General features: G+C 35.6%; 1 protein-coding gene across 9 annotated transcripts in view; it reads left to right on the forward strand.

Moving 5' to 3' along the window:
• LNPK (lunapark, ER junction formation factor) overlaps positions 1-15,331 on the forward strand; it is a 41,086-nt gene that overhangs the window by 16,001 nt on the left and 9,754 nt on the right. For all 9 annotated transcript variants that reach the window (XM_086898858.1, XM_086898861.1, XM_086898859.1 and 6 more), the window contains 5 exons: positions 2,545-2,625; positions 2,712-2,763; positions 9,849-10,067; positions 14,233-14,338; positions 15,048-15,118. In XM_086898858.1, the coding sequence (XP_086754984.1) occupies positions 2,545-2,625; positions 2,712-2,763; positions 9,849-10,067; positions 14,233-14,338; positions 15,048-15,118 (529 nt within the window). The remainder of the gene's footprint in view (positions 1-2,544; positions 2,626-2,711; positions 2,764-9,848; positions 10,068-14,232; positions 14,339-15,047; positions 15,119-15,331) is intronic.

Below are 15,331 nucleotides of genomic sequence, written 5' to 3' on the forward strand. Positions count from 1 at the left end.
TTACCTTTCCTAGTTCACTTGTGATTTGGGTTGCTCAGCATTATAATTTTATTGATAAGGATAGACTATGGGTTAGCCCTTGGCTGAAAGGAAAATGATTTTTTAGGAAAAGTGTTGGATCTCAGAGAAGACTGGATTATGGAAAAAGAGTAAAAGGTGTTGAGCATTTTGCTGTGTTAGAGCTCAGCATTAAGTTAACCTTTCCAAGATTATGCTTCAGGATGGTGAGTGTTCCAGAAGTCAGTGTGTTGGTTGTATTCATAAATGAGTTGCCTGTGTTGGCACAACAGCCCGTTTCCTCTGCTATGCAAACACAGAAGTAGTATTTAAATTTGATACAGGCTCTTACTTTCCAGTAATTACACTGATTTACACATAGTAAATAAACTTGGACCTTTTTGATTCTTTATTTGGTATTGTCAGCCAAATTTCAATTTACTTTGGAAAAGCATACTCTGTAAGTGAAAGCATGAGAAATGTGAATATGCTTGTAGAAATCCTGAAAATTTTTATATATTTTCAAGAAATTTTTAGAGAGTCAGTTGTGATACTGAATTCTTGTTCAGATTCAGCTTTACTAGAATTTTAAAGCTATATATGAATTTCAAAATATGAAGAGTAAGTAACTTGCTGAATTACCCAAAAACTAGGCAATGTGAAGGGTACCTTCCACATCTGAATCTTGTGGTGAGAGTTGAATTATGCTTTGAAATAATGTTACTGTTTATGCAAAACTTATGTATCCACAAATAGCTACTGTACTATCTAATAGTTCTGTGGCGAGAAGTGCTTTAGATAAAGAAAGTGTCAAGTGATGGAGCATTCTGGTTTTTCTCTCCCCTAAAGGTCACTTTGTCCTGCAGAAAATTATTTCTCATTTTTCTTTTTGGCTATACAGACAATAGCGTGCGTTTTATGTTCATTGATGTGAACTGAATTGGGTTTTTAAAATTTCGATTTGGCAGCCAAATATTAGCACTGACTGTTAATGCTTCCCCACTTCTCTGCTTCACCTCACTAGCCTTACCCCTTTGTATAAAAGTCTGTCTTACAGTTTTTACTTTTATAGGCAATAAATACTTTATTTTTCCTATTAGGTCATTAATTCTACTCTTATTGCACTGTGTGGCATTTGTTTTACGAAGTTAGTGGGTTAACTCCAAAGTGATGCTGAAATACAAGTTTAGGAAATTGATTTTTACTTCCTTCTTCACTCCCTTTTGTTTCAACAGTCCTTAATTAACAGCCTGGATAGTATTCCTTGGCTCAAACTTCAAGAAATCTGTGGAGGAGTGAGTGTTAAATGAATACACAGTAGCCATTAAATGGAGTGAATTTTTATTTAGCTTCTGAGGTCTATTTGTAATCCTAAGGTCTGTCTAAATGCAAAGCTCCTGCACAGTCTGTATGTGGAGAATGGCTGAAACTTTAGATTCTCACTAGCTAAATAATGGCATAAAATTCATGTTAACCTGCACCATTTGTTATTTTAGCAGTGATAAATGAGTTTGAGGGAATTTAATTTTTTGACCACTGACCTTTTCAGTCTTGCAGTTTATGCCAACAGCAGACTTGAGAACAAAGTCCCCACTTTTAGCTGAACGTGGCCATTAGTCAGCATATCTAGGAAGAAAGGTCTGCTTAAGATACATTAAAATGTATTATAATTTCTGTAGATATTTGTCATAACTTCAGCTATCTCAGTTTTAAAGTTAAACTGCTTCTGATGTTGGCTGTTAACCACTAAAATAATACTTTACTAGTGATTACTTTTTTTAATTAAGCCCATGTATTAGCTATAAAGCCACTTGAGTGCATTGTAAATAAAACGCCGTAATAATGAAGTGCTTTAATTACACTCCCTAAAGTATGCATAGTTTTCAGTAAATTTTTTTGTTTAAATTCTTAACATGTTCCTTTTTCTGAAAAGCAGTTTGAATTGCTGTAAAGATGTAGATCCAGCCTTTAAAGTCATTTGAGCAATTCCATGGCTCTTCTCCAGTTAGTGAGTTTTCACAGCATTTGCAGCAAGCTAATTGCTTCTGCTAATAAATAATCTAAAATCGATGCTGACAGCAGTTAATTGGCACAGGGACTTTATTCTGTAAAGCACTTGGCTAACGACCTTCCTTAAATTAATAGCATTAAGTGCTATGAGGAAATAAATCTAAGGAATTGCCTGTCATTTGCTTGTCATGTCTAATAACTTCCAATAATGATGGCTGATAGATTTTTGCACATTCCATTATTGAAGTTGGTGCTTGTAATTATTCTCCTCATTATATGTAAACAATTAGCAATATTTGGTGTTTCCTTGCAATAAAGCTGTTAAGTACAAGTAGTCCATTAGAGTTTAGAAACTATTTTTGAAAGCAAAATTTATTTTCCATTGAATATAGCAGATCCTCAGGTATCTGAAAATGCTCCTGGTTCATGGATGAGCTTCACCTTTTGGTAACATGGATAAGATGCTTGTAAATGGGAGGCTATGGTGGGGGGAAATACTTGAAAAATTACTGATGTGTGGAACCTTTCTCTTTCCAGCTTGAGGAAGTAATGGAAAAGGAAACATACAAGACTGCTAAACTAATCCTTGAAAGGTTTGATCCAGAATCGAGTGCAAAGGTGAGTCTTGTTATTGATACTGATGTAATATGGAAGGTACTATGGAGCTGAGCATTCAGATAATGTTATTTATAATTAATTGGCAGGAGACTGAACTACCATCTGCTGGAACATCTGCAACCTCAAGACCTGGACAAGGTAATAGCCCTGTAAAATGGGTGCTCTTTAGCATAGATACTCATCTTTCACAGCAATTTCCAGTCTAGAAGTCTGTCTATGATAAAATTTGTAGATCAATTGACCTTTATTTAGGGTTAATAGACTGTTCATTAGGCTGTGCCCATTACTGTTCCGTATTTTTCAAGCAAGGATCTATTACTAAAGCCTGATGTTCTAGACAGCAGGATATTTAATGCTGCTTGATGTTAAAGCTGAGAGAAAATTAACTTCTTGTGGCACACTAGCAACTTTTCTAGAATACTAAGGTGTTTTCAAATCTCGTGTGATATTCATTGACTTAGCTTTTCAATTGTGTTTCTATTTATGGCTAGTTAGACCTTTCCTAATGCAGTGCTTAAACTACTTCTATTTGGTTCCCAGAGAGGAAAAAGAAGCTGGTGCATAATTCAACTACTTTCTAGTTGCAAAAAATGGACAGTTCTTTACTGGTTTATAGTGTTCCATTTAAAGGTGCTATTGATTAAAATAAAGTAGAAAAAACTTGACTGTGTTTCAAGGAAGCCTTCTTTCTAGATTGCACACACAAGTTTCAAAACTTGACAGATCTCACACACAGTAGAATGCTTACATTAAATATGTGATATGTGTGCAGATATTTATGCAAACAGACTATTAATTTTGTTAAGGTTCAGTGTAGTTATACTGTAGTTAAACTGAAAATGGTTTTCTGAACAAAGTATAAAGGCTGCCTTGTACTGTAATACTGAGGATTGTACTTGTACTTTAAGACAGATCTTTTTTGTTAACCTTCTGTTATAATCTGAAAGGGCTGATGCTCAAAATAAACTGCGGAATCTGATACGCATATTTCATAAAATATATTTCCATGAAATATATTGCTTTAGAATTTAGTATTAGAATTGTCAACTATGTGTTTAATTCTTGTGGGTAACCAAACTTCTGTTTTTCCCATTTTTCACTCTTGGAGTGCCCCTTTTGTTCAGTGCAGAGCACCTGAATTTACTAACAAAAGTGTTTATGAGCTGCATCATCAAATCTGCTTTTTTGTTCTTGCTTAGCTTCAAATTGCTGTGAAATCACTTTAAGACTGTCCTTACTTGTTGACATTGACAGTGAATAGTTGCAGTGCAGTACTTCAATAGTGAAGCTTTAATCCCTTCTGATGTCTTAGACACAACTGCATTTTTTTCAAGTTTGCTCCTTAGCTGTCCCATGCTCCATTTCTGCAGCATTCATAGTTTTGTTCAGGCTGAAGGGCCATTTTGACACCCTGTTCTTTTCTCTGCCTTAATACAGCTCGTGGGTGATTGCCAAGAATTTTCTGTTTTACCTGTAATGCGTAGGTAGTCTGTTGTTGGCTATTTTTGAGCTCTTCATAAAATTTATCCTTCTTGAGCTATCTTAGGAATCCCTCCAGTACTCCAGTGGTAGGGTGATGGATCTCTTTGTAGAACGCAAGTGACATTGACCAGGGGATGAAATTGCCTGGAAATGTGTGTTTCTATATAGAAATGTGTGTTTCTATATAGAAATGTACAGATAATTAGCTATAAATTAGATAGTGGCAAGTCTTTAGTCACTCTGGCTTTACTAAGAGAGAGCAGCAGCAGTTTTGAAACTCCTTAGGAGGTGCATGACTGATCTCTTCCCATCTACCCAGGATGTGTAAGGAGCAGTGGTGAGAAGTGAGTTGGTCACTGTCTGTTAATCATGTGTATGTTTGGGTTTTCAAAGCATAGTGATCCAGCCAGACAAAAGCAGATCAGTTGGATCCAGCATATGCTGTGTTGTGTTGATTGTGTCTTGACTGTTAATAGAAGGGCTGGGATGGAGAGGTTCTGAGATAGAATTATTTCTGAGAGCCAGTCACTGTAGGCTGTGGTTTATGTTACTAAGTGTGGTATGAATAGATATGTGAAACAGTTGTTGCTGGGGAGTTTGCCCACGCTATCTGTGCTTCGAACTTTTTATTTAGAGCTAGCTGTAAACTGGTCTCATGGGCTTGGTGGAAGGAATCTTTTAGTACAGTTTAATTAGCAAAGAATGCTTTCTGAGACTGTCATGGTGTGAACCAATAACCTCTAAGTGAGGACCCAACTGAGAAAACGTACAATTTTCTTTCAAACAGATTCAACTTTTTGGAGAGCGTGGACATTTTTGCTTGATCTTGAATAAAAGGGCAGTTTAGCTTTGGAAAGGATTCTGGAAAATAAATTTTGTGAATTGTCATGGCTTATAGTTTTATTTTACGATCTTAAGGGTCTTTTCTGACCTAAATGATTCTGAGTCAATGTAACTTTGTTCATATACAGAGAAGGGAGATCACAACTCTCCATTACAAGTTTATTCCTCTACACTAAACAACAGCACAATTTTATTTTCTTTTTTCTGATCTGTTTTCTGACACATTGAATTTGGAATTGGTGTAGCTTTTTGTCCCTGTGTAAGTGGTTATTCTATTCAGACTATTCTATTTTTGAAGTGCTTTATAGTTCAAGAGGGAGGCTCTGTTTTCAGCTTTGGCTTGTGAAATTATGGAGACTTAATTTCCAAATAACTTGTTATATGCAGTAATTTTTTCAATTTTTAACTAGCAAAAAACCTACTAGCTTATTGCTGTTCACACTGAATATCTGTCCAAAATACATACTAGTTTCTGATCTGTGCAGTATATAACTTACTGTAACTAGATGACACCTTTGTGTGGTTGTAGTATAATTTGGGGCATGTAGTATGAGGTAGAATTAGAGTGGTTTGGAATAATAAAATATTTGTTAGCAAGTTAACATTAAAGCTTCCTTGGTCTTCTCTTTGCTCGCTTTGGACACTAGCCAAGTTACAGAACTCATTTTTTTGAGCTCTGTAATTGAGTTTTTTTGAAAAGAGGATAAATAATGACTGATATATAATCCAGTTGGCCAGTATTGTGTATGAGACAGCTGATGAAAGGTTAGTTAGTTTGTATGTTTTTGACTTACTGGTTGAAATGAAAGCTTGCACATCATACTAATTGGTACAAAGGTTTAATCAATATTGCATAGTAGTTGGTTCTCAGAAAAACAGCTGATAGCACCCCAATTTTCCTGTGTGTTTAGCTCTTTTTGCAGTTTTTATGGTTTTGACATGTACTGCTTAAAAAAGTAATGGCAATTTTAATCCAGAAGGAAAGGAATTTGAAAATTTAAGCACAATTTTATCTGTTCAGAAATATTTTGAGGCATACAGTTAATGAATATATACTTATATTATTCATAACTTTGGCTATGGAGAAAAAGAGTAAGTATATATTTGCAGTGAAATATTTATCAACAATATTGTGTTGTTGGTACCTGCTCTTTTCATTTTGTGATACAACTTTTAGCAGGGGTGTATTGTAAATGAGATCACTCTGTGGCCTGAATTAAAGGTAATGCAATAAAAGATGGTTGTAGGCTGTGGGATGGATATAAGCATGAGGAGGAAGGAAGGAAGGAAATGCTTGGTTGGTCTTTGATACTAAAGCCAACAAGTTATGTAAACTATTTATTGACCTGCAGTGTAGTGTAGCTCTGAAAATAATGTATTCTTCTCTACAAAAATCAGGGTGTTTTGAAGTGAGGGAAAAATAAAATAGTTATGCTTGTAAACATGAAACATGTCACTGCCTCACCACTGCAGTAGTGTAAAAGTCTTTAAGAGCTCATACTGAATCATCAGTTGAGTAGATACCTCTTAAGTAATGTGTCTGCTTATGTCTGAAGTCCAGTGCTGGCAACTGCAGAATTTGAACTGTAGTGTGGTTGGAGAATAAAAGTTCTATTTTTAAGCTATTTATCTGTCTTCATGCCATTAAATTTTGGATGCACAAATATTGTTACTGAAGAAAATCCTTGGAATGTTGCAGAACTTCATTAAAGTTCATGAAGAACTACATCAGCAGCTGTAAATTGTGTTAGTGTGGAGGTCAATGGACATGTTTCTTAGCTAAGTTGTGCAACTTGGAATTATGGAAATCTGGAACTTTGCAAGAGGCTCATTTTAAACACATTGCATCTTAAGGCAATCCAAGATGTGTAAAATATTCAGTTACTTCAAAAGAATATTAGGGCTCTTACTGTGGAAGGGCAGAGCAGATTTAAAAGGAATTAGGGGAGTTCATGTGAAGGTTCCATATGTGATACTAAAATGATGAGACAGGGCTGTACTCTTGATGTCTATGACAATGCATTTATGGATCCTGGGGATGGTCTCAGGAATGTAAGCATCAGAAATTCAGGTTTGTGCTTTGTCACCGAATAACATCTACAGCCACTCTGTAAAAGGAAATACTGGAATAGATGGGCTGTTGGTTGTGCCAAGGTAGAGCATTTCTCACTTTCTCATAATGTGGATTCTGGTGACTTCTCTTACTTGGGGAGCAACAGAGTGTTGGCAAGTTCTCCTAAGTATGAATCCCAGAATAGTGTGAAACCCAAGTGAACTTCTAAGTGAAGGGAAAAAAAAAAAGGCATTGTGAATAACCTAATATTTTGTGGAAACTAGCAATGAGTCTTGCATTCTTAACTCTGTGATGAGACTAAAACTACTGAAGCACATCTCTCTAATACTGACTGTAAAGTACTGGTTCAGCATCTTTATAGGAACAAAAATATGGAGAAAGTGTCATTAAAGTAGCAGTATCTTTTTAATTGAAAGTCGTTTAAAGAAGACTTGCCAAAAATGACCCTTCAGAAGGAGCAGGCAAAAGGGGCAAAGCTCTTGCAGGCAGCATGGAAATTGCTTAGAAATAGTGTATTATGGACTCAGAATAAATGTGAATATGGCCATGACCTATTGGAACAGACTCAGTGTTCTTAAACAATTAAATTTAATATGCTTAAACCACACGATCTAGAAAGACAGTCTTCAAAATGTCAAAGTAATATCCATATGTAGAAACGGTCTTTGACATTTTTCTATGTAAAACAATAATAAAGAGGGTTTTGTAATGGAAAAAGAATGGATTAAGATGTCTTTACAGATGTTTAAAATGATCTTGGAACAAGTGGAATTAGGCTTTATATTTATCAATCATTTTTTGTACATATGTGAATCTGAGAAGACTTGAGAAATTGCATACCTTTTAGTTTAATTTTTGAAACTAACACATGACTGGAAACCATAACACCAACTTGACTATAATGGTTGAATAAATTATGGGTTTTAATCAATATTTTGTATTTGGAGATGGGCCATGTCTGTTGGTCATAGAGAGAATGCAGTTATCCTAGTGTGGTAAAAGTTAAAAGATTACTGCTAATGTCTCACAAAAAGATCTTGGAGACATGTTAATGGAGAGGTTCATAATAAATGAGTTCTTACTTTAGATAAAACTCTCAACACAAGAGCAGTTTTCAAACCAGAAGCAATTCGCCAAGGAAATGCTGATAGAATTTCTGCAACTACCTCACCAATTAATCCTGGTTTCCAGATTCTGAACAGCTTAAATAGTGATGGGGCAAACATACTTGTTAAAATCAAGTTAAAATACAGAACCTTCAGACTCATTGGGTGATGTAACTTGGACGATGAAGTTGTGTGAAGTAATGCAGTCATGCACATGGTGTGGCAGGGGAAAAGAAGTAATTTGTTCTGCTCTGTAGGAAACTGAACTAGATAGATTATTAGTTAAGACTGTAGTTTTTTAACTTGTAATTTTTAAAGTGGTGATGCCAAAGAATTTTAAATATTTTTTTCTGTTGTGTATTAATCCTAATTATACGTACAGTAAGTAGGCATGACCATAACCTATGTATGTTGCAATTTTCATGGCACTAGGTTGGCTGTATTCCCACAGAACTGTTGCATTTGACCTAGTACTTCAGTGATAGCAGCTCTTAGCTAGTGCCAGCTGGCGTAGCATGCTCTCCTCCTCCACCCAAAGCAGGAGCTTAGCGTGGTAGTGTTGTGCTTTTGGGGACAGGCATTGCTCCTTCAGACTCAGCACACCCAGTTTTCAGTGGCTGGTTGCCAGTGGAGCTGTAAACTGCCTACTAAGCATTTAAACTCTTCCAGCCTGACACAAAGTCAGCAGATAAAATCTCTCTAATCTTGAGACTCGTGGAAATGATTTTAAAGTCCAAATGTAGTGTTAAATTCCATTTGTTGTGAAGGAAGACATGCAAGCTGGTTCAAAGTCCTCGTGCTATACGCTAGCTTTGTAGGGTATTATAGCCTTAGGTGTGTATGTTTTTGGGGTGTCCCTTTCAGAGACTAACCTGCAACTTGTTAACCACATAAATATCTGCACACTAAAGCAATGGTTACATTTCAGTTTGATTTGTTGCAATAGTGTGTAAATGTCAGGCTTGCGTGACTAGTACAACATTTAAACCATTGTATGTGACTCTGGTGATATTTGGCTTCAGGTAAGAACAACTGAGGAAATATATTAAGTTTTTCATGATAGTGTATTAATAGTAACCAATAGTGGTGTGAGAAGAGGTAAAAGTAGGGATGTGTTGTGGCAGAGCCCATTCTTGCTTTGTGAGAATCCATGCACATGGTTTAATGGCAGGGTGAGTGAAACAAGTGAGTGAAACTATATCACCTGAATGAAGTGTTAGCTCTTTTTCTGGTTTTAGAATTGGTTTTTTTTATACAATTTGATTATTTTTTTTTAATTGCTTTGGGCACATAGCTTGGGCATATTAGATACTAAATGAATAATTTTGGTCCCATGGAAAGCTATATACTTGAGAGCATTTTTAAGCCATTGACATTAAGTCAATTCAATTAATTGTGATTTGAGTCCAGCTGTTCATATGTCCAATGTTCTGCCTTAGCAGATACTTTATGATTCTGTTCTCTAATTTCCTTCTAGAAAAATTTTGCCCAAAGTATTTAACAGTTATGATAACTGAAATTTAGTATTCTCTGTGGTATTTACTTCTGTGTGATATTTACTTCTGTGACACACTCAGCTGATGATGATTAGTTTTAGACCTACCTGGTTTTGTTTGATTCTGTAATTTGCTAATTGCTATAACAATATGAATGTACTTTTACTCATATCTTGCATATAATGCTAGATATTAAATCCATTATGTACATGTTCTTGTCAGAAATTCGTCAGAGGACTGCAGCTCAAAGAAATACTTCTGCACCCCCACCTGCAACTCCCAAACAAGGCTCTCCAAAGTCCCCGCTTCCAGCATCTCCTGATCTGCAGAGAGAGACACCAGCCCTGAGCGGGCTCCCGGAAAGAACTGCTGTGCCATCCTTGCAATCAAATGTTTTACCAAGACGCCCTGGATCCCCTGCTACTTCAGTGCCTGGAATGGGTAAACACAGCACTTAATGTTATTTACAGTTTATATTGTTTTCTCTGGTTACTAATAAAATAGGCCATTTTCATACAGTATGGAAATGGCATTTCATTTGGAAATAGCAGAGCAGTTATCTGATTAAGCAGGAGTTCCATATTCAATTAGCCATAACTCTTTACAGCTGGCACCTTTTGATGCTGAAACCTATTGCCTGAGCTCATTTAACTGTTATGGCTTCTTTGTTTAAATGGCAATAAAACTTTGCGGTATTCTGTAGTCAACAATATAGCATACCTTTTTATGTTCTTAGTTTAGAAGAGCTCTATGCTTGAATAAATCAGGTACAGAGGAGAACACTTTCAGAATACATTCATGCGTCTCACTAAACTCTGCACATATTTTTTTCAACATGCATCTTGACATTTATTTAAATTTTTACTCTAAAAACTACAGTCATGCAGCCTATACTCATAGATTAAAGTGGAAAACCAAATACAACAGAAAAGTTGTCTGTGTTGTAGCTGAATACTAAAATGGCAGTGTTATTTTGGTAAAAGAATCCAAAGTTTAGAAACTGGTTGAAGTACGGTGGGAATGAGTATTCCTTAAAATTTGATTTCATATCTTGAAAGTGCTTTTCCCTTGATTTCTTATTTGGTGTTCAGATGGGATGGACTTTTAATGAATAGGGGTGGGCAGCACTGTTCTTGTTTTCCTCATGGATGGTAAAGCTGTGTGTGGGTTTGTGCTAGGCCTTTCATTCTTTGTGGGATGTTTGACAAGTTGGATCAAAAGACAAGAAAAGAGATGAAATGCTGTCTTGAAAATAGAAGGGGCACAGTTTGCAAGGAATCTCTTGAGCACCAGTTTAATGTGGAGTTCTTTGCTCTATATATAGGGATCAAGAATATTTTTCTCTGCCCTTTGTTCCTGATTCTTACTTGAAGCTGCTTAAGTATTACTAATTGTATGTCTTTCCTTGCTAACTTCCATGATACAATCAAAAAGTAAAGCTGTAAATAATATATTGGCACTTGCTCTTTAAGATCTTGAGAAATTAAATGTTAAAATGCTTTTTCCTGTTGTTTAGTGTAGGGGAATAAACTCACCATGGAAAGTTGAGATCTCTGCTGTAGAGTTCATTAAGCCTTATTTGATGTTATTAATTCTTTACCTGTGTTATGAAACTGCTAAATTGGTTTTTTTTCCCTGAAGTGAACTGTAAGACATGTTATTATTAAGTCTTGATTATCTTGAAGTACCAGAAGTTACCTCCTTGCACCAGGAAGTTGGTCATTTGGTTGCTAACCACATTTACTGATACCTGATTACCAAAAATTCTGTAATGAGTTTAAAATTACATACTCCTTTTTAAGGAAACTGACTGTAGAATAAAGTATTAGCTATATGATGGCTTTATTCTTAGGGGAAGATTCAGGCATGTTGAATAAGCTGGATGAAACTTGGCCTTTACTGCATAAATGCTTTAGAGGAGGAAGGAATATAAAGTGACTGACTTGTTTGAAAGGACAGTTGCCAAGTTTGTGATTTAAATTTTTAATGTAATCTTTGCAGTAATACCTGACAGGCACTTTTCCCCCCACTAAATAACTGGTATTTTGACCAAACACGTTACTTTGCCATAGATAACAATTGGAGCCACTGCAATTGTCAGTTAATAATGGAAGCCCTCTTTTTCTCTTGAATTTCTCCAAATTCTCCAGGCATATAAAATCTCAGTTGTGTAGTTGTAGTGAAAAGTACGTAAATTCAGTATCTATAAGAATAATATGGTATCTAAGCATATGCATGGCCTGCAACAAATATGGACACCCTTAATTATCTCTATTTTACCCAAGATTAATAATTCATTTTCATTATACTGTATTTTGTAGGGGAGAATCAATTTAACGTGTATTACCACAGAGCTCCCATATGTTTGAAAATTAATAACCAGCAGGTAGTTGAGAGTTTGCCAAGCTTTGCAAAAATGACCAGTCTTTCTACAATGATTGCTTTTGATGTTTATATTAATTACTGGTGTCCATAACAGCATGAGAACCAAGATGGTTGGTTTGAGTTATTAGCAGGCAGGTAATTGAAGTTGTTGTTGGAATGTGTTGTGATGTTTCATTCTAGGTAACTTTATTCAATTTTTACCTTGTTTATTGACTTTTAGAAAGTTCATATATTTTTGATTTACAAGTAATTGCAAACTTGGTGTTCTAAATAAAGGCCTAAGTAAACATTTGAGTTTGTTGAGGTATTCACAAAATTATTACAGAGCTTTAATATTATTGTAGATTGTATCAGTGCCCTTTTTTGATGGAAGTATTGGATCTTTCAGGTTTTTGTGAAGCTCTAGGATATGAACTTTGCCTGACCTCTACTTTGGACAGCTTTAGCAGGATACAGTTTATATTGCACAGAATTTGTTCTGTCTTGCTGATGTGACGGTTTTCTTTGTCTAGGTTCCTACTTGAGAATGGAATACAGGGATAATTTGGAAATGCATTTACTGATTGTTATCCCCTGAATTAATTTTCTTCTTTTTTTTTTTTTTGTGAAAATAAGGCCTATTTTAAGAACATTTATGTTGAGTGTGGAACTAGTTTTTTTGCTTAACTGCTGGGTTGTAAATTGCAGTATTTCCTGAAAGAGTTTTCTTGTGCTTCTAAAGATTAAGACACTCAATTTAGGTCAAATATCCAATACTCACAAGATGTGACTTGAAAGATGTGCTGTTAGAAATATTAGTCTTGTTCTGTGTATAGCGCTACAAGAGGGCACTGCTGAAAATATTTGATTCCTACAATGTTTAATGTTTGCTATAGAGGACAGAAGTGTTAGTATGTGGCACTGAGCTTGAGGTTTATATGTTATATGTATTTTAATGTAGTACATTCTACCCTTATTTACTTTTCCTTTGTTGCTTCTATCTGTGAAGACTAAAAGGTAGGAGGCTTGAAAGGGTAATCTACTGGCAGTTACTTTTAATGCTATATTTAGAGGTGAAGCCCATCTTGGATCAGGTTATTGAATAGTAAGGCTTGCTGTGTTGTCTTTGCCTCCTGGTCTGGAGGTGAGGATTTGTGAGGAGTGGCTGCAATACTTGATTTGTTCAGCCTGAAGAAGACTGAGGGGAGACCTCACTGTGGTCTTCAACATCCTCATGAGAGGAAGCAGGGGAGCAGGCACTGATCTCTTCACTCTGGTGACCAGTGACAGGGCCCAAAGAAATGGCACAAAGCTGAGTTGGGGAGATTTAGGCTGAGTATCAGGGAAAGGTGATAACCCATGCAGTAGACTTGTACAAGGGACTAGGCATTTTAAAACTTTGTGGAAAGAGAAATTCGTGCCAGTGTTCTGGTTTAACTGCTGTATGTTGAGGTGAAAAAGAACCATTGCTCTTACCTGTTCTTTAAGGAGTTTCATTTTGATAGTAGTTTTTGAAATACGTGGGGGAAATAGTATTTGTAGTGGCCTTCTGGCTTTTTTGACTAGGCATAAATCTGAAAATATCCAACTTGTCATTACATGTGGGATTACCAAAATGACAAATAGCTGAATAGGTTTAATGTATAGACTCAATGCACACTGAGGGCATGCTCGTGTGGTATAGTAATTACACAGAAACCAGGGGGTGTTTCTGTGGTGACATCTTCATAAAATCATGGAATGCTTTGGATTTTAAGGGATCTTAAAATTAATCTCTTTGAAATCCCCATTCCATGGGCAGGACACCTTTCAGTAGATCAGGTTGCCCTGATTTCTAGTTCTTCTACTGTTGTCCTTGATTTTGGCAGATTTATGGGTGTAAATTACAAGTGAAAATTTGCAGAGTTGAGTGTATACGAAGAGAACTTAGTTGTTCTTTTGTAAAAAGCTTCTATTTGTTAATAATCAAACACTATTGATATGTTGAATTCTTTAGAAATTATAAAATTATTACAGGTCCAAGGTGTAAAAATGGAGTGATTTAATAAAATTATAAGCTGAAGGAGGAGAAGAGGAATTTTGAACTATTGTGGGTTGAAGAATCTTATAGCTTTCCTGGTGGACTAAGAAATATGTCCATGTATATTAAGTAGATGCAATTATTTTGTTACACTAGCACACACAATAAATATAATATATATTTATACAGTGGAAAATAATTTTGATATAATTCCTGTTCTAGGTCTTCATCCTCCAGGCCCTCCTTTGGCAAGACCTGTTCTTCCTCGAGAAAGAGGAGTTGTGGATAGAGTTATTGAATATTTGGTTGGTGATGGTCCTCAGAACAGGTAAAATGTTCTTTAAGAAATTTCCCCCTAAACACTTAGGGGAAAGGAAGCTTCCTAACCTTTCTGTTTAATCCATGTCAAGGTTAAAAGAATTGTAAATAAACTTGTCCAAAATTTTTATAATTGAGAAATGATTCTTTCTCAGTGCTTCACTTGAAATATCTTTGCAGGGAAACTGGTAATATTTGTGCAGAACTAACCTCTGTTATAAGTACTATTAGCTGTGTGATACAAAGAAAGAGATGTGCTCAAGTGGGTGAATGACTTATATTTTGAACTGAAAAAAAGAAATCATTTATCTCAGCACTTCAGCTTTATATCTGTTATAAATGCCTTGCAGATTGCCTTCAGAACTGTCCAAACATATCAGAACTTAACATGTTTACTATGGCTACTTTTCAAATTAACTGTATTCTAATGAAATAAAGGCGTTATTTGGATGTTATTTTCTGACACTGGTGATACTAAAAATATGTTGAATCATAATTTAAAGTGTAGCTGAGAGTGTTTCATTGTGGTTAAACCAACTTCAGAAAGTATCATTTAATCTGCAGATTTAGTTTGCTTTCAAGTGTAATAGTTTTATTGTGCAAATCATGTTTTGGAAGAAAAGATACAAGGTGTTAGCCAATATGTAAGGTAAAATACATCTCCATTCTGTGTGTCATTACTTAAAGGTATGTAACTATGTGTTATTCATGCTTTCTAGGTATGCCCTTATATGTCAGCAATGTTTTTCTCACAATGGTATGGCTTTGAAGGAGGAGTTTGAATACATAGGTAAGAGCTAATCTATTTTAGACTCTGTTGTTTGGCTTGTGTTTCATAACAAACATGCATCATGCTTCATTTTGGTTGCAGCTGAGTACTTAGCTGACATTGTGAAGTACCACTTCATGTGGGAACATTTTTTGGTAACTTATTACTCTGTATCTTAAGATTTACTTCACGACTTAGAGAAGTACTTTACTGTGACCTTCAGGTCATGGATTT

This window comes from Cyanistes caeruleus, chromosome 7 (genome assembly GCF_971803275.1).
Source record: "Cyanistes caeruleus chromosome 7, bCyaCae1.hap1.1, whole genome shotgun sequence".
Lineage (NCBI taxonomy): Eukaryota > Metazoa > Chordata > Aves > Passeriformes > Paridae > Cyanistes > Cyanistes caeruleus.